At 47.6% G+C, this 17,779-nt stretch overlaps 1 protein-coding gene across 1 annotated transcript; it reads right to left on the bottom strand.

Annotated features, from left to right (window-relative positions):
- Nucleotides 1-662: 662 nt before the first annotated feature.
- Nucleotides 663-11,063, bottom strand: LOC121044170 (b(0,+)-type amino acid transporter 1-like). Its single transcript, XM_040496152.1, has 6 exons — nucleotides 10,251-11,063; nucleotides 5,563-5,696; nucleotides 5,260-5,389; nucleotides 3,768-3,892; nucleotides 2,024-2,111; nucleotides 663-1,514 (listed from the first exon to the last, which is right to left on the bottom strand). The coding sequence occupies exons 1-6, from the start codon at nucleotides 11,001-11,003 to the stop codon at nucleotides 1,281-1,283; spliced, it is 1,464 nt and encodes a 487-aa protein (XP_040352086.1). The 5' UTR covers nucleotides 11,004-11,063; the 3' UTR covers nucleotides 663-1,280.
- Between the last annotated feature and the right edge of the window lie 6,716 nt (nucleotides 11,064-17,779).

Genomic DNA, 17,779 nt, shown 5'->3' with positions numbered 1-17,779 from the left:
AGTCCCTCCCCCATGGACTCACAAACTGCACCCCTAGCCTTTCTAGGCATTGTCGTCATCCTTCCTATCCCATATTCTCACCTGGGCAGCCAGCTCTCTCTGCCCCCTGGAACCACATTAGCCTTCCGGGGTCTGTTCTAACTTTTCATCCTTTCTTCTAGAAATTTGACTGCCCTCCCTTTTACCCAAAGCCAATAAAATCCCTCCCTCCCAGGGATCTGTCTCTTACTTCTTTCCCTGTTCAAGCCAGTTGGTGGTTTTAAACAGGAACTAAATGGGGCGCCTGGGTGGCGCAGTCGCTTAAGCGTCCGACTTCAGCCAGGTCACGATCTCGCGGTCCATGAGTTCGAGCCCCGCGTCAGGCTCTGGGCTGATGGCTCTGGGCTGATGGCTCTGGGCTGATGGCTCTGGGCTGATGGCTCGGAGCCTGGAGCCTGTTTCCGATTCTGTGTCTCCCTCTCTCTCTGCCCCTCCCCCGTTCATGCTCTGTCTCTCTCTGTCCCAAAAATAATAAACGTTAAAAAAAATTTTTTTTAAATAAAAAAATAAAAAATAAATAAACAGGAACTAAAGTATCATATTTCCCTGAACAAGGTTTGTCAGACCCAAAGGTTTTCCATTTGCAGGAAATGAGAACTCACTCAAACTCACCTGAGCCGAAATTGGAAATTTATTATAAGGCATCAGGTTGTCCTTGATGATCAAAAAGGAGGAAGGACGGCTAGATGGCAGTTGGGCTACAGAAGGTCAGAGACCAGAACTATAAAACAGCCAGGGACCCAGGCTGCTGTCTACTCAGGTCGTTTCCCCAGCTCTCAGGGACCACATAATTCTCACACCATTTCACTGTGTATCTTCATCCTTCTCTGCACGGGAGCTTTCTCTGCTTCTCTGCCCCCATAATGGAAGATGGTTCCACATACAGCCCAGGACTTACAATTCCTCAGATTAGGCAACCATAAGAATTCTAACTCCAAAATCCCCAAAGGAGGGAATGTATTTCATGCTCCCCACCTGGAATATCAAAAAACCATACCCAGAGAGGCAGCCATGTAATACCAATGTGGCTGTGAGATCCACCTTCACTGAAGGAGCAGTTCTTAGAGAAGGAGGGATGCTGTCCTGGCTGGATACCCCCAAAACTTCACAACAGCTGTATTTAGCATTCCAGTTGCTCATTAAAATTATGCAGAGTCAGCCTACAGAGAAACTCGCAAGGCCACTTGTGTGGGGATAGAGGTGTCTGCAGCAAGGAGGGCAGTGCACAACTGTCCAGTCCTTTAGTCAACATTTTTAGTGGTTGGAGCAACTTCCAGGAGCAGCTGGAGATACAGGGTGGCCATCTGCAAACACCTGGGCTGGCACTGGAAATAGACAAACAGGAAATAGACCGGGATGCCACTGAGCAGGAACAGGAAGATGTACAGGAACTCAGTCTGGGGGTGGTCGATAATGGGCGCCAGCACCAGGTAGAGAGAAGCAAGGAGCATGATGACAGGGATGATGGTGGGGACCTGCAATGGACACAGGGACCTGGATGATGGAGAGGCACGGGATATTGTATGTGGCCCTTGGGCTCTGTCCCTCCTGCCTGCCTGCCTGTTGCTTTCACCTGGCACCAGCTCCTCTCTTCCAGTCACTGCCATCCTACCTTGCCTGGCCAGGGAAGCTGCCTGCCAGGTTACAAGGGGCCATCCAAGGATCAGGGGCTTTGGGACCCAGGCTAATCCTCTCTATGCTATGTGAGGATTAATCCTCCTACTATATGTGTGCATCCTCTCTGCATTGGTCTCCTGTTGTTCTCCCTCAGGGTCCTCCAGAGGAGAAATGAGTCCCCAGTAAGCAGAATCGATGCCTTGTGATCCAGATGTCCTCACCCCCAGGAAATATAGAAATTGTCTACCAAATATGACATCCTTTCTTACATTCTTTCTCCAGGCCCCAAATGGGGCTATGGTCCAACGATCTGCTTCATGCAACAGCCTAGGGTTGCAAAAAGCCCAATGTTTATTCCAGACTCTACCTTGTAAGGTCGAGGAAGATTCTTCTTCTTTATCCGCAAGTACAAGAGACAGCCAATGGTGGTTCCATAGGTGATCCAGCCAAGGAAGCTAAGAGGCAAACATGAGCCACTTACTCTGAGGCCCTTCCCTGGGTGGGCCTGCAAGAGGGGCTGGCCTACTAGTCGCAAACCTGGGACAGAAGTGCAAGCTCATCAGGGGCCTTTCAGCTACCCCCAATTGTCCTTGTCTATGCAGACTTAGGAAAGAAGAAGGCAAGGCTGGGGCACCAAGAACAGGAATGCAATGGAGGGTATTCTTGCCTCCTTCATCTCCAGTCACAAAGTGACTCACACATACAAGCCCAGGCACCCACTTGGCTTCATATTGGGCCTTGTTTGACTGCCCCTGACTAGACAGAAAAGGACAATTTTCAAAGAGAGGGAGGAGCATTTGTGTGTCTAAAAACAGGAGTCTGGTGAAATGTCAAGGAAGCCTGTGCTCTCCTCAGGGACCAGCACACTCATAGCAGATGCTCCTACTTTAGAGTCGGTGACAGGATAGGTCACTGAACACCCAGACAAGTGCCTGGCCTCTGCCTTCCCCAGTGTGGTTAGTTGAGTGGCTGATACAGGTCCGATGGAAGCCTCATCTGATCCGGGAGATTGGATCCAGACCAGGCCATCTCTTGAGGCAGTCAAGACTGGGAGACATGAGGTCCTTGTTGGGATAGATCATCCCCAACATTCTCACTCTGTGCCGGAACACTCAGTCACATTCCCCAATCTCAGCCCAAAGAAACCCTGGGTTCACCACAGTTTGATATTATTCTCATCATATAACGATTTTATCCTTTCTCATGGGAAAAAGATAAAAAGAAAACCAGATCTGTTACTTAATGTTCTGAAGAAAGTCACATCAAGCATTGTATATCCTGTTCCAGAAGATTAATTATACTTATGACAATGAAGAAGAGAACACGCGATGCCTGAGAAATTGCTCTGAGAGCTCCCTCGGCATCCAGACGCCACACTTGCCTGTAAGTGTAAGGATGTGCCCACGAAACCTGTTTCAGATGAGGTCATAAAACCACAACTGAATGGCACGACAGTCCATCATTTCTGCCCCAGGCAAGGCAATAAAGGGGGTCAGAATATGTCTCCATTTTGATGCAATCTCTGATTATACCTACCCAGCTTGGTTGTGGGTCTGCCCTAGGTTCAATAAAGATATGCTGGGTCAGAGTCCTGAGCACAGATCAGACTACAAAGGGAAAATCACACCACAGCCAAGGGCTACCAGTCGTGGTGAGTAAAGCCTGAAGATAGCTTTAACGTGATCTCAGCGACAGAATAAAGGAACGAGGAAGAATAAAAAATGACAAAGACAACACAAGCCTTTAACTTGTCTGCCTCTTGGTGAAACATTTGTCTCATTGAATTTTTGGAAATAGGACAAGAGAGGAGGGAGCCACATTTAATTTTGGAAACATAACTGGGAGAGAATGGCTGAAATGTGTGTGCATGTGCAAGAGCCCTGAGCTCAGGTTTCCAGAAGTGTGCATGCATATCTTTATGTATATAAACAGGCATATATGCGATAGTTACACATAGGGGCTTCCAGAAGTGTGCACACACGTATTTATATACACACATGCATGTGTGTGAGTGTGCACACATAGGGGGCTTCCATATACATATGAGTGTATGTGAGTATACGCACAAAGGGGCCATGAGATACCCAGCACGGGAGGACAGTCTCACTTGCCTCAAGAAGTTCACGATGGTGCTGAAGCTTCCTGGGATGACCAGGACCAAAGCCACTGCCGTGGTAAACATCAGGGCCGGAGTTGGTGTGAGGCGATGCACATGAACCATGGACAGAAGTTGGGGCTGGGAGCAAAGCCAGGTGTCAGGCAGCCGCCCCGCCAAGGGAGGCGCAGTAGGTTTCTGCCCTGGGAAGTTCCCAGCTCTCTTCCCCTGCCAAACTCACTCTGGACACCAGTGTGCCCAACCTAATAGTCCCCAGTCCCCACAGCTTCAAGATGCAGGTCTCTGTGGTTCACCTGGGGTGAAAGCAGGCCCAGCGTACAGCTTGGGAGGCCGATCACTCCAGAGACCCAAAAAGCTTAGGACGTGGGCTAGAGTGTAGGGAGCTGACCCACGTGCCTGGCCAGGTTGTCCAACTTTCTATTGCTCATCCCCAACAGGAAGAGGGACCAGGGGCGGGAAGACAGAGGATGGGGGAGAAGAGGGTGGGATGGTTATGGATGGAGCATGGAATAGGATCATGGATTATGGTAGTAGACTGTATAAGTACTCAGCAAATAGTCCTCCCTCTCCCACCTCTGTAGGAGAAATACTAGGTACTTCCCCATCCATTGACTCTGGGCTTGGCCAATGAAATGTGAGCAGGGGTAACATGGCAGAGGCTCGAAATATACCTGTGTGGCTTGGCTTGGTCTCTTGAACCCCTGCCACCTGCTTTAGGCAAAAAATATGCTTTGGCCTGGGTCCCTGAGACAAGAACAGACTCAGAGACCTGAATGAGAAAATCTGAACACGAACCCCAGGCTGAAGCAGAGCCACGATAGACCCAGGGACCGATGAGCATCATGAAGCATTTGCTGTTGTCAGCCCCCTAGATCTTGGAGTTGTTGTTCAGCATCATTGCTGCGAAAGGTACCAGAGGGACAGAGTCCCCAGGGGGAGGGGCCCTGAGCGTACTCACCAGCTCGGCTCTGCTCCTGTGGCTCTGCCCCGCTGCCCCCACACCGTTTGCCCTACACAAACATCCCCATCACCTACAGACTCCACAATGTGATCCAGTATGGTGACTCCCAAAACCTGGAAGTCAAAGGACTGGAGTTTAAATGGAGATGCTTGGGATGCTTGAGTCTCATTCTCAGAAGAAAAGAGGGCTAAGGTGCCTGGGTGGCTCAGTCAGTTAAATGTCTGACTTCAGCTCAGGTCATGATCTCACGGTTCGTGAGTTTAAGCCCTGCATTAGGCTTTGTGCTGACAGCTCAGAGCCTGGAGCCTGCTTCAGTCTCTCTCTGCCCCTCCCCAACTCATGCTGTCTCTCTGTCTCAAAAATAAACACTAAAAAAAAATTTTTTTTCTTTTTTTTTAAAGAAGAGAAGAAGGCTATGTCTTGTAGGGGGAGTCCTGGCTTGGGCTAAGTGCTAAGCTCAGGCAGGAGAAAGCTTAGCCCTCCTGCAGCCCCCACCACCTTGGCCAGCCCAGACCCCATCTCTCACCATGTGGCCTTCTCTCGCAGCCACATAGCACACACGACTTCCACCGAAGAACATCCCATTGGCAGAGCCAAATGTCGAGAGTACGACAGCCAACGGTACCAGCCAGGCCCAGGCCCCCAGCACCTGGTTCCTAGGACAACAGAGGGTCAAGGGAAGGAACTCCAGCAGCAAACTGGAAGACAACAGCAAGGAAACAGAGCAAGCAAAACATCCAGAGGCAACTTGAAATATACACAGGACACTATCCTTCCCTAAACCTGATGTCTGCCCAGTGGCCAAGGAACACTGACTTGACTCACTCACCCCCAGCTCACAGCCATAGCATCAGAGGAAAGGATCTCGTTGGGCGACAACACTAGCAGGTAACTGATGTTGACCAGGAGGTACAAGCTGGTGACCAGGGGGATGGCGATCATCACTGCCCACACCAGGTTCTGCTGCAGAGTCCAGAAGAAGAAGCCACGTGTTAGGTGGTGAGTTCCTTCTCAGGCCCCCAGAACAGGCTCGTCAGTGCAGTGCTGAGCTCATCCTGGCCTCAGGGAGTATGTCAGGCCCTGGGGGCCACTCAGGCTGTGTGCCCCTCTTCCACGTGCTCACAGTCCATGGCCTGGATCCACAAACAACAGATGTGCTGGGAGGCCGTGAGGGGCAGGAACCAGTCTGAGCAGTGGAGATACAGAGGGCCTGAGAGGAGTGGGGGCACCCACGAGAACAGAGCACAGAGAAGGGACAAGGAAGTTAAAGATCTTCATTCTTGGCTATTCATCAATCTTTCCAGCTGTAATATTCCAAGACCACCATGACAACCCTGCCTATTTTCTGGGTCTCCAGGACTCAGGCCCACCCAGACTGAAGGCCATTTCTGCCAGGGGTTCCACTCTGACCCTCAGGCTCCTCAACTGGAAATTGGGGGTCATTGGGGATCTGTAAAATGGGACTTCTCACTGCTCTGCCTCCCTGCAAGGTATGAGGATCAGCACAGAGTAAGGAAAAGGAAGGGCCTGGACATAAGGGCTGTGGGCACACAGAGCAGCTTATCCTATGGAGGCATTGTGCCACTCTGACCCTCGGTCTTTCAATAAAGGTACTGAGCAGGCGTCCAGTAAAAATGGAGGAATAAATGAAAACTGGGTAAAACAGAGTGTACTCCCTCCCACTTCACCGCCTGGCCACCCTCCCACCGCCCCCCCCCCCCCAGCCCTGGACATCATTCTGGAGCCAGGAGCAAATGGAAGGAAGGGGTCTCCCTCTGAACCCACAGAACTCCATTCAACATTCCCCAAAGGAACACCTGGGTGGCTCAGTAGGTTAAGCGTCCGGCTTCAGCTCAGGTCATGATCTTGCAGTTCGTGGGTTCGAGCCCCACATCGGGCTCTGTGCTAACAGCTCAGAGCCTGGAGCCTGCTTCAGATTCTGTCTCCCTCTCTCTCCACCCTTCCTCTGCTCACATTCTCTCTCTCTCTCTCTGTCTCTGTCTCTCTCTGTCTCTCTCTCTCTCAAAAATAAATAAACATTAAAAAATTAAAAACAAAAACAAAAAACATTTCCCAGGCTTGGGCCACCCTGGATAGACATCTACACCTCAAAGCAGTAAACGCATGTCCACGCCCCCCCCCCCCCCCCGCGTCACGCAGGACTTTCTCTAGATGTCCTTTGGCTTACCTCTTGAGGGGCAGGCAAGCACTGATGAGCCCAGAGCCTCTCCCCTCAGTACCAAACAGGACCCCAGAACCTGGTATTGCTGCTACTGACACTTACAACATGAAATGAAGCACAGAAGAGGTCATTCTGTTGGCAGGGAGGTCTTCTCCAGACTTGGCACAGAGCTGTCCCTGGGAGGGCTGAACCACAGTCCCACACACACCTCCTGGTCCACCACTAGGTAGGACCCTCCCCCATTTTAGCATCTGCCCCTGGTTAGCACATCTTCTCTTCTTCAACATTATATAAAAAGCAATTTCCAAGGGTACCTGGGTGTCTCAGTCGGTTAAGGATCCAACTACTGAGCTCAGCTCAGGTCATGATCTCACAGTTTGTGAGTTCAAGCCCCACATCAGGCTCTGCACTAAAGTGCAGAGCCTGCTTGGGATTCTCTCTCTCCCTTTCTCTCTGCCCCCACCCCGGCTCGCTCTTACTCTCTCTCAAACGTAAATAAATATTTAAAAAATAATAATAAGGCAATTTCCAGAGCTTTCTGCCAGCCTGAGATCTGCCACAGAAAACTTTGGAGGCAAGCACAGGAGGAAGGGGGCACTGAGGGCAGAGTATTGATCTCAGGGCCTGTCTTCTGCCCTACTCAAACTTCCTTGAGACACAGAGATGCCCAGTTCTTTCTGGTCTCTGTGTTCCTGTTCACACTGCCTCTACACGGCTGTTTTGCCACAAACCACATCAGCCCTTCAAGGCTCAGCTCCAGCCCTCCTCTCACAGGACTGCTGGACTGTTCTGACTCGTGAGTTCCAGCAGCAAGTGGAGACAGCACCTCAGCAAGCTTTATTATATCCAAGCCTCTGTCCCATCCTCTAAGGGCAGGGGCCGGGGAGAGTGACCAATTCGCCCCAGCTTGCCTGAGACTTTCCCGCTTTTAACACCAGAAGCCCCATATCCCTAGGAAGTCTCCAGTCCTGGGCAACCTGGTCAGCAGACCTAGCAGGTCATGTGACAAATGCATGCAAGTGAAGCCAGTAGGACAGCAATGGACTCTCACAGACAGTAGGTTCTCTCGGGTTCCCTCCAGCTCTCAAATCTGAGGATCTGGAGGCAAAGGAAATGGCCCCAACCACTGTTTCAGCGTGGCGGCTAATTCCTCATCTTCCCAGTCCTGAAAGTGTGTTCTGCCTGGGCCAAGAAGAGGCCACGTGTAGCAAAGATGGGCAATGGAGCAGAGTCCTGGATTCCTCCTACTGCAGGCCTTGCTGTGGGGTGCCCTCAGCAGGCAAGCACCCACCATGCATGACCCAGCCACATGCCAAGTCACAGGGAAGGGATCTGACATGCTTTTGAATTCGACTCCTCTTGGACAGCCCACCGGCCAGCTAATGAGCTATGACAGCCAAGCCCCAGGTTGTGCCACAAGAACAGTGAGATTTCCTGGTTTCATTCTCAAACACCTTAACTCTTTACTCAAATTCCAGGGCACATGGGCATAACGCTGGCCCAGGTTTGGCATAGGATCTGCCGTTTCTTGAAAAAGAGTGTGAAACAAAGATACACTTAACATGTGCTTCAGAGCTCAGACTTAGAGTCATAATTTCAATTGTCCATCATTCAGAGGCATGGCTTTGTTTTTGCTTGAAACCCACATTTGTCGGGGTGCCTGGATGGCTCAGTTGATTAAGCCACCGACTTCGGCTCAGGTCATGATCTCACAGTTTGTGAGTTCGAGCCCCGCGTCGGGCTCTGTGCTGACAGCTCAGAGCCTGGAACCTACTTCAGATTCTGTCTACCCCTCTCTCTACTCCTCCCCTGCTCACACTCTGTGTCTCTCTCTCAATAATAAATAAACATTAAAAAAAGAAAGAAAGAAACCCACATTTGTCAAAAATGCAGGGGTGCCTAGGCGGCTCAGTCGGTTAAGTGTCGGACTTCGGTTCAGGTCATGATCTCACAGCTCGTGAGTTCAAGCCCCTTGTCAGGCTCTATGCTGACAGCTTGGAGCCTGGAGCCTGCTTTGGATTCTGTGTCTCCCTCTCTCTCTGCCCCTCCCCCATTCATGCACACACACACTCTCTCTCTCTCTCACTCAAATATAAATAAACATTAAAAAATTTGTTTAAAAAAATTCAGAGGTCAGCAAACTACAGCCTGTGGACCAAAACCAGCCACTGCTTGTTTTTGTAAATAAACTCTTAGGGAGGCACAGCCACCCTTATTTGTGGCCTACGGCTATTTGCAACAGAGTTGAGTGATCGTGACAGAGGAGTCGTGACCCACAAAACCTAAAATGTTAGCTTTTTAATCCTTTATGGAAAAAAATTTGCTAATCCATGCTCTATGGCATGGGAGCTTGTCACCTTTGGACCCCCTTGCTCTTTCCCTGGACCAGCTCCGAGCCCAGAGCCTGGATTCAGAGAGAGAGGAGTCTAGCCCTGTGAACTGAATGAGCCCGTGCCCCTGCCTGGCAGCCCCGGCCTCACCCAGAGCCACCATGGACACACAGTAACCATTCACCTGAAATTACAGCTGTTTATGGCACTCCATCCACAAGTGATTACGCCAGTTAATAACAGTTAATACCTTCAAGCCCTGCGCGGTAGGTGGGGCAGCTATTATGATCCCGTTGATAGGGAGGAACTAAAGCACGAGGAATTACATGCAAGAATAAAAACTAGGTCCCAGGACTTCTGGCTCTCACCCCGGTCTCTCTGTGCTCTGGGACTTCAGTCTCCAAGCTCCTCTTCTCCCCCCAGATTCTCCCAAACCCCCCTCCAGGGAGCCTCTGCTGAGAGGTGAGACATGTAATGGCCCCTGAGCCAGCCCCGAGGATGTAGAGGAAAAGACTCAGTTCTCACCCTCTGAAAATTAAAGGCTCCTGCAGGAAAAAAAGAAAACAAATAGCAACCTAAGCAAATATATTTATAGCAAAGAGTTAATTTCCATAGTAACTGAAGAGTCCAAATGTTTCAGCTATCAAGACAGATAACAAGCTGAGTCATCAAGCACGGCCTCTTGCTAGTGGTATGACCTCACAATCACTTCCCCCTTTCTAAGCCTCAGTTTTCCCATGTGAAAAATGGTGTTGATAATACCGACCTTGCCAGGCAAATGAGACCATGAGTGTGATCCTATAAATTTCTGTGCTTACTTGGGAAGTTATTATTCCTCTAATTCCATAAACTACTTAAGGTAGACAGTGGGCTGGCATTCATGACTTCAAAAAGGGTACCCCCATTTTCAGCTGATTTCTCATGGTTTTAGTCAGTTCAAATAACAATAATTGGAACAGCTAATGTTTGGAGATTTCACCCTCTGAAGAAGTATTATGGACTCACCTTCGGATTCTTGAGCTCTTCCACCACATAGTTGACGTTATTCCAGCCATCGAAGGACCACATGCCCTGGTAAAAGGCCATGCCAATGCGCCCAGCCTGCTGTGTTGTGTTGTGGAAGGCAAGCAAAAAGGTTTCCGTGTGGCCCCGGCCCTGGGCCAGCACCACGGCCCCACCCACCACGATGACCAGCAACGAGAACACTTTGGCGACGGCGCACACGTTCACCAGCATGGTGGCCAGCCGTGAGCTCCAACAGTTGACCAGCGTCAGCAGCAGGATGCAGGAGGCAGCCACACCCTTGAGCACAGCCTGGGGCATCGAGGAGCAGCCAGGGTAAAAGGGGGTCACGGCATACTCAGCGAAGCTCAGGGAGACGGCAGCAATGGCAGCTGGTCTGACCAGCAACACAAATGTGTAGATAACCAGGAAGGCTGGCAAAGAGCCAAAGATTTGCAGGATGTAGGCATACTCCCCTCCAGATTTGGGAACCAGGGCACTCAGCTCAGCATAGCACAGGGCACCCATCATGGCCAGGAGGCCACAGCCTGCCCAGACCACAAGACTGGCTCCAGGGCTGCCCATGTAGACCAAGACCCCCTGTGGTGACATGAAGACGCCAGAGCCAATCATACAGCCAGCCATCAGGGACACGGCACTCCACAAACCAATCTCCCTCCTCAGCCTTAGCCCCTCACCACCTGGCTCCCGTCCTGCCACCCCCTCACCACCATTTCTTTCCTGACTTCTCTCCATCTCAGGGCTTCAACAGTCACTGTGTCTAGCTGAGCAGAAGCAGATACTCTCGTCTGTCTTGCGGGCTTCCTGCAGGGGTTAATGATTACAGCACTTGATGAAGTCAGAACCGGAGACCAGACAGCCAGGGCATGGCATTCAGCAGGCACAGAGCCTTCACTGATTGACTGGTCCCTGTCCAACTCAAACTCCAGTATAGACAGTATACAGGAGCTGTTTGCCAGTGTAACCCAGGGATCAAGGAAAAGATCAAGGAAAGAGGGATTTTAGTAGAAATCCCTGCTGCCCAATTCCACAGCACTATGTGAGGAATAACAGTTGGACGGGTGCTCTGTGCCAACAATAAGAATGCAGAGCAATTACACATCAGGAACCTAAAAAAGTCTCTGCAATAGTTTTATCAGCCAAGCAATAAAACCCCTGTTTTATCAGGATTCCAATTAAAATTGCATGAGTCCTGCTTTAAGGAAGAATCAAGACAATCAAAGAAGATTCAAATAGTTCAGAACAGAGCTTTACCCCTACAAGGAAAGGACCACGTGGTTAGAAGCACAGTACAGGGTGTGGAATGGGATCCTGCATTCAAATCCCAGGTTTAGTCCCTCATAGTTGTGTGACGTTGGACAAGATCTCTGAACTTCACCCTACTCATCTGTCAGTTAATTACAATACCCACCACATAGTGTTACTGTAAAGATTAAATAGCATAGTCCAATCAAAGTAGCTAGAATAGTAGGTGAAATGCAGTAGGCTTTCCTTAAACATTAGCCAATACTATCTGGCTAAGAGTTTCATTAGTTCCCTAGTTTTATATATATATACATATATATATGAATATATATTTTAAATATATATTTCATTGATTTATGAATAATGTTCATTTTAGGATATAGTTTATAACTTTTTTGTTAACTCTCCCTTATATTTTGATTTTGATTTTTTTATTTTTTTATATTTTAGATAGATAACGTGCATGAGCAGGAGAGAGGGGCAAAGGGAGAAAAAGAGAAAGAGAGAGAGGGAATCTTTTTTTTTTTTAACGTTTATTTATTTTTGAGACAGAGAGAGACAGAGCATGAACAGGGGAGGGGCAGAGAGAGAGGGAGACACAGAATCTGAAACAGGCTCCAGGCTCCGAGCTGTCAGCACAGAGCCCGACGCAGGGCTCAAACTCACGGACCGCGAGATCATGACCTGAGCCGAAGTCGGACGCCCAACCGACCGAGCCACCCAGGCACCCTGAGAGAGAGGGAATCTTAAACAGGCTCCATGCTCAGTGCAGAGCCTGAGACGGGGCTTGATCCCATGAACCCAGGATCATGACCTGAGCTGAAATCAAGAATCAGATGCTCAACTGATCCACCTAGGCACCCCTTTCCCTTACACTTTTAAAATCTTGGGTTATAGAACCTCTACTAGTATTGTTGTAGAAAGGTCAGTGGAACTCACTAGCATTTAGAGTAAAGATGCTGACACCCAAAGTGAGCAGAAAGGCACCTGTGATCTCCCAGACTGACCTAGCTCAAGTCAGCCATATGGGCTACTTGGATCTCGTGTGCGTGTGTATTAATAAAGCTCTTGACAGATGTCACTGGTTCCTGGGGTGTCCATCTTACCTCCTCCCCTTGATTCATGGAAGCCTACTTGACATAGGTCCTCAGAAAATGTAGAGACATCTTCTTGAGAAAATCCCTGAAGAGGGGGCCCTCCAAAATTCAGAAGGAGGTCCTCCAAGATTCCTACACAGTACGAAGAAAGACAAAAGGACAGAGAAGTAATTAAGGGGGGAAAAAAAAAGGAGCTACAAGAATTGGAGGGAATGAAGATAAAAAAGGATAGAGTCCTGGAAGCTCAGGAAAGAAAATCAGCTTCCTTCCTGGCAATAGCTAAGTAGTAACTAAGACACTTAAATGTCAACCCTCTTCTTCTCCAGGGGCTGTTGCTAGTGGATGCCAACTGCAATGTCTGAGAACAGTCCACAAGACCACCCTGACCTCTAACACTAATAGCAAGTTTGGAGGGTTCCAAGACTATCTTTACGTCCAATAATTTGCTAGGAAGACTCACAGAACACACCAAAAGCTTTTACACTCAGGTTATGTTTTATTACACTTACAGGTCCAGATTAAGGTCACTCAAGGGAGAAAAGACATAGGGCAGAATCCAACAGAATTCCAAACACAGAGCTTCCAGTTCTCTTCTCCCCGAGGAGTCGGGACATTGTTATTCTCCAGGCATCAAAGTATGACAATAAGCATATCATATTGCCAACCAGGGAAGCTCACCTGAGCCTTGGTGTCCACTCTTTATTGGGGTTCTATCACATAGACATGGTTGACTGCTCATGTGGCTGAATTCAGTTTCCAGCCCCTCAGGAGATCAAGCTGATATTTTATGACCCAAAGCCTCCATCCAAAAATCACATTGTTACTATATGGCTGGCCCAAGGCCCCCAGGCAAATGAAGACCCTGCAATCAAACATAACATTCCAAGGGCTTGGAGATTACCTCCCAGAAGCTGAGGGCAAGGGCCAGACCTCTCTTTGGGCAAAGTTAAATTCTTTACTACAAAGATATGGATGTACCTGTGAGCTGAAGAACATTATGAGAACATAAAGATTGTTTTGAATGACTCATCTTGTCAAGTAGGGTGTCTAAAGAGGAGGACCCTAAATGCCAGGCTGAGGAGCTGAGACCAGCCAGGAATGGGAGGGAAGAGGATGATGAGTAGGAATGAGTAGGGAAGGGCTCACCTCAAAGCTCTTCCTGAATGGAACTAGAGACTCTGAAGTTCTTTGGGCTTCAATTAGCAAATCCAACTGCCCTCCCAGAATCTGACAAGTGTGGTCTTCAGGTCCAAGGTCAGGCCTGCCTGTGAGGAAGGAATCTCTGAAGCAGAGTTGAGCCTATATGACATCCCTGTGCTGCCATCAGAAGTGATGGGGTAGCTGATGGACCCAGTCTGAAGCTCAGCCAAATGGATGTCTTAGGAAGAAATTCAGCACCCAAGAACCAGAGAGTCATGTTTTATATCACTGTGCATTCAATGGAATCTTTATTGGTTCCATTTCCCATGAGGAAAATGGGGCTGATGATTCTCCCACAAAAGTGTTCATGAAAATAAGCCAAAAGCCCTCATGTCCCATCATCCTATGGAGATGAATGAAGTTATGTTAACTTCTATTTGAAGAAATAATGGCTGTAAATTTCCCAAATTTGATCATTTATTTACATATCCAAGAAATTCAACTCCAAATGGAATAAACTCAAAGAAATACCCAGACACTTCATAATCAAATGATCAAGTCAGACCATGAGAGAATCTTGAAAACAGCAAGAAAGAAGCAATTCATCTTTTATAAGTATTCCTCAACAAGATTAACAGCTGATTTGCCATCAAAAACCATGGAGGCCAGAAGACAGTGACATGGCATCTTCAAGTGCTGGGGGGGGGGGGGGGGGGGTGGAAGGGAAAGTTCACCAAAAAATTCAATTCCCATTAAAACCCCCTCAAAATTAAAAAAAAAAAAAAAAATGAAGACATTCCGAGATAAGCAAAAACTAAGATTATTCATCACTAGCAGACCTGCCCTCCAAGAAATGCTAAAGGGAGTCTTTCAGGCTGAATAGAAAGGGCACTAAGCAGTAACTTAAATCCACACAAAAAAATAAAGAACACTGGTAAAAGTATCAACATAGACAAATATAACACAATATTAACGATGTATTTTTTGTTCTTACCTCCACATTTTTCCTAATCTAATTTAAAAGACAACCACAAATGCTGCTAGGGCATGGGATATCTACATGAAAAAGAATTAATTTGCACCTCTATTTCACATTATATATAAAAATTAATTCAGAATGGATTGAAGACCTAAATATGAGAGCTCAAACTATAAAACTCAGCAGGAAACTTAGTTGCAAATCTTCATGACCTTGGACTAGACAATGATTGCTTAAATATGCCACCAAAAGCATAAGCTACAAAGGAAAAAGAGATAAATTGGACTTCATCAAAATTTAAAACTTGTGTGCATCAGATAGTGTCAAAAAAGTGAAAAGACAACCCACAGAATGAGAAAAAATATTTGCCAAACTTATACCTGACAAGAGTCTAGTATTCAGAATATATAAAGAACTCTTACAACTCAACAACGACAACCACAAAACCCCACAAACAATCCAATTTAAAAATGGGCAAAGGATTTAAATATACATTTCTCCAAAGAAGATAGTCAAATAGCCACCAACCACATGAAAAGATGTCCAACATCATTAGTCAATGGGGAAATGCAAATCAAAACCACAATGGGATAGTTTTTCACACTTGCTAAGATGGCTATAATTGAAAAACAGAAAATAAGAAATGTCAATGAGGATGCGGAGGAATGTAAACCCTCACACACAGTTGTTAGGAATATAAAATAGTGTGGCTACTGTGGAAACAATGAACAACTTCTCAAAAATTTACACATAAAGTTACCATATGACCCAGCAATTCCATTTGCAGGTATATACCCATAAGAATTAAAAACATACATTCACCCAAAAACCTGTACACAATCTTTTATAACAACATTGTTCTTTTTTTTTTTTTTAATTTTTTTTTAACGTTTATTTGTTTTTGAGACAGAGAGAGACAGAGCATGAACGGGGGAGGGTCAGAGAGAGGGAGACACAGAATCTGAAACAGGCTCCAGGCTCCAAGCTGTCAGCACAGAGCCCGACGCGGGGCTCGAACTCACGGACCGCAAGGTCATGACCTGAGCCGGTCGGCCGCCCAACCGACTGAGCCACCCAGGTGCCCCGCAACATTGTTCTTAATAGCCAAAAGGTGAAAGCAACCCAAATGTCCATCAACTGATGAATGGATAAATCAAATGTGGTACATTCATACAATGGAATATTATTCATCCATAAAAAGAATGGAGTACTAATACATGCTATTACATGGATGAACCTTGAAAGCATTATGCTAAGTGAAAGTAGCCAGACACAGAAGGCCACATATTATCATGTGACTGCATTTCTTTAATGTTTATTCATTTATTTTGAGAGACAGCGCACATGCACACCTGCCAGCTGAGAGAGAGAGAGAGAGAGAGAGGGAAAGAATCCCAGCAGGCCCCATGCTATCACCTGTCAGCACAGAGCCCAGTGCAGGGGCTCGATCTCATGAATCATGAGATCACGAGCTGATATCAAGAGTCAGATGCTTAACCTACTGAGCCACTCAGGCACTGCATTTCTATGAAATGTCCAGAATAGGTCAATCCAAGGGACAGAAAGTGAATTAGTGGTTGCCAGGGGTTGATGGGAAGAGTTAATGGGGAATCACTGATTAATGGGAATGAAGTTTCTTTCCGGGGCAATGAAAACATTTTAGAATAATATAATACTGATGATTGCCCAATATTATAGATATACTAAAAACCACTGAATTGTACCTTTAAAATGGTTAAAATGGCAAATTTTATATTATGTTAATTTTACCTTGATTTTTTTATTTAAAAAAACAATTCACTGCACAGCTTTGGAAAGACTTTCCAAGTGAGGGTCAATCCCAAAGCCTGAGTTCAGTTGCCTTTAAGGGAAATCTGTCTCCGTCCTCCCAACACCAAGAAGCTCAATCTTCCCCTGTGTTTCTTTTTCCCCCAAATCCCCAAGGCTCCCACGGGTGCTTACACCGCTCTGTGAGCCAGCCTTCCTGTCAATCCTCTGCTCTGCTGGGAGAGCCGAAGAGCAAACGTGCCACTTGAAACCTTGAAACCAGACCCAATGATTCCTCGCTTCCAGAGAGCCCCATCTGCTGGCCTTGGCTTTCTTCGCTGCATAATGTGCACTGAGTGCCCAGAAAATACCGTGCTGTGGATATGTAAAAGACTGTTCATAAATGCAAAGTTTTTATCCAAAACTAGCTAAATATTAACCTATCCCCCATGAGACACAACTGTACCCCGCACTGAGCCACTGAAGTCACGGGCCCTAGAGATGAGCTGATCCAATACCACCCTGCTCCCTGGTGAGGACACTGAAGTGTAAAGTGGGGCAGCCCGGGGCCCAGGCCCCAGAGTCAGCTGGTTTCTCCAGCCATGCTGAGTGATGACCCCAGTCTCCATGCACATCAGGGAACCTCGCTCCCAGTAGAGCAGGTCAAGACTGAAGCAGCCGTATCGGTGACCCTTCCAGAGATTCCTCTCTTCTGAGCTTCAGTTACCTCTGTATCCTCTACGGCACTTACCACCTTCTCTCTCATTTTCCAATTGTTTACTTGGCTTTTCCATCTCCCCCTCTCATCAGGTGAGCCCCGAGAAGGTCAGAAAAAGTCTCATTTGTTTCTATACGTTTTACCGTTGAGCCTAGCAAGAATGGTCAGGAAATGTTTTCCGGAGGGATGAGAGAATGAGGGAGAGAGTAAGTGAGTGAATAAATGAATGAGCAAATAAATAAATAGATTAGAGATAAGCTAATAAATGAGTAAAAGTCTGAACAAGAGAGTGTGTGAATGAACAAACTCCTGCTCTAAGCTCTGAATCCAGAGGTCAGTCTAAGGGCCAAGGGATCGGTACCCATGATCAGTCTGGGATTTCACAAGAGGGTCCCCTGGGCTGGTGGCGTGTGACTTGGAAAGAGCTTGTAGCACTACACAGAACTGGAGAAGAGTCCAGGAGAAGCTGGGAGTCGAATGAGTCCCTGGGCAGAGCCCCCAAGGATGCTGCCGGAAACAGTTTAGAAGAGGCTCGGCTAGTCATTCTGATCACTGATTAAACCCT

Source organism: Herpailurus yagouaroundi, unplaced genomic scaffold, assembly GCF_014898765.1.
Source record: "Herpailurus yagouaroundi ecotype Mexico unplaced genomic scaffold, PumYag 188, whole genome shotgun sequence".
Taxonomy (NCBI): Eukaryota; Metazoa; Chordata; class Mammalia; order Carnivora; family Felidae; genus Herpailurus; species Herpailurus yagouaroundi.
The sequence above is the reverse complement of the archived record's forward strand: the minus strand, read 5'-3'. Positions and strand labels throughout refer to the sequence as shown.

Excerpts from the sequence above, each read along its gene's own strand:
- LOC121044170 (XM_040496152.1), bottom strand. The coding sequence starts at position 11,003 with ATGGAGAGAAGTCAGGAAAGAAATGGTGGTGAGGGGGTGGCAGGACGG. Across the intron at positions 2,112-3,767 it reads ACCATCGTGAACTTCTTGAG|CTTCCTTGGCTGGATCACCT; the intron begins GCAAGTGAGACT and ends TTTGCCTCTTAG. Across the intron at positions 1,515-2,023 it reads ATCTTCCTCGACCTTACAAG|GTCCCCACCATCATCCCTGT; the intron begins GTAGAGTCTGGA and ends TGTCCATTGCAG.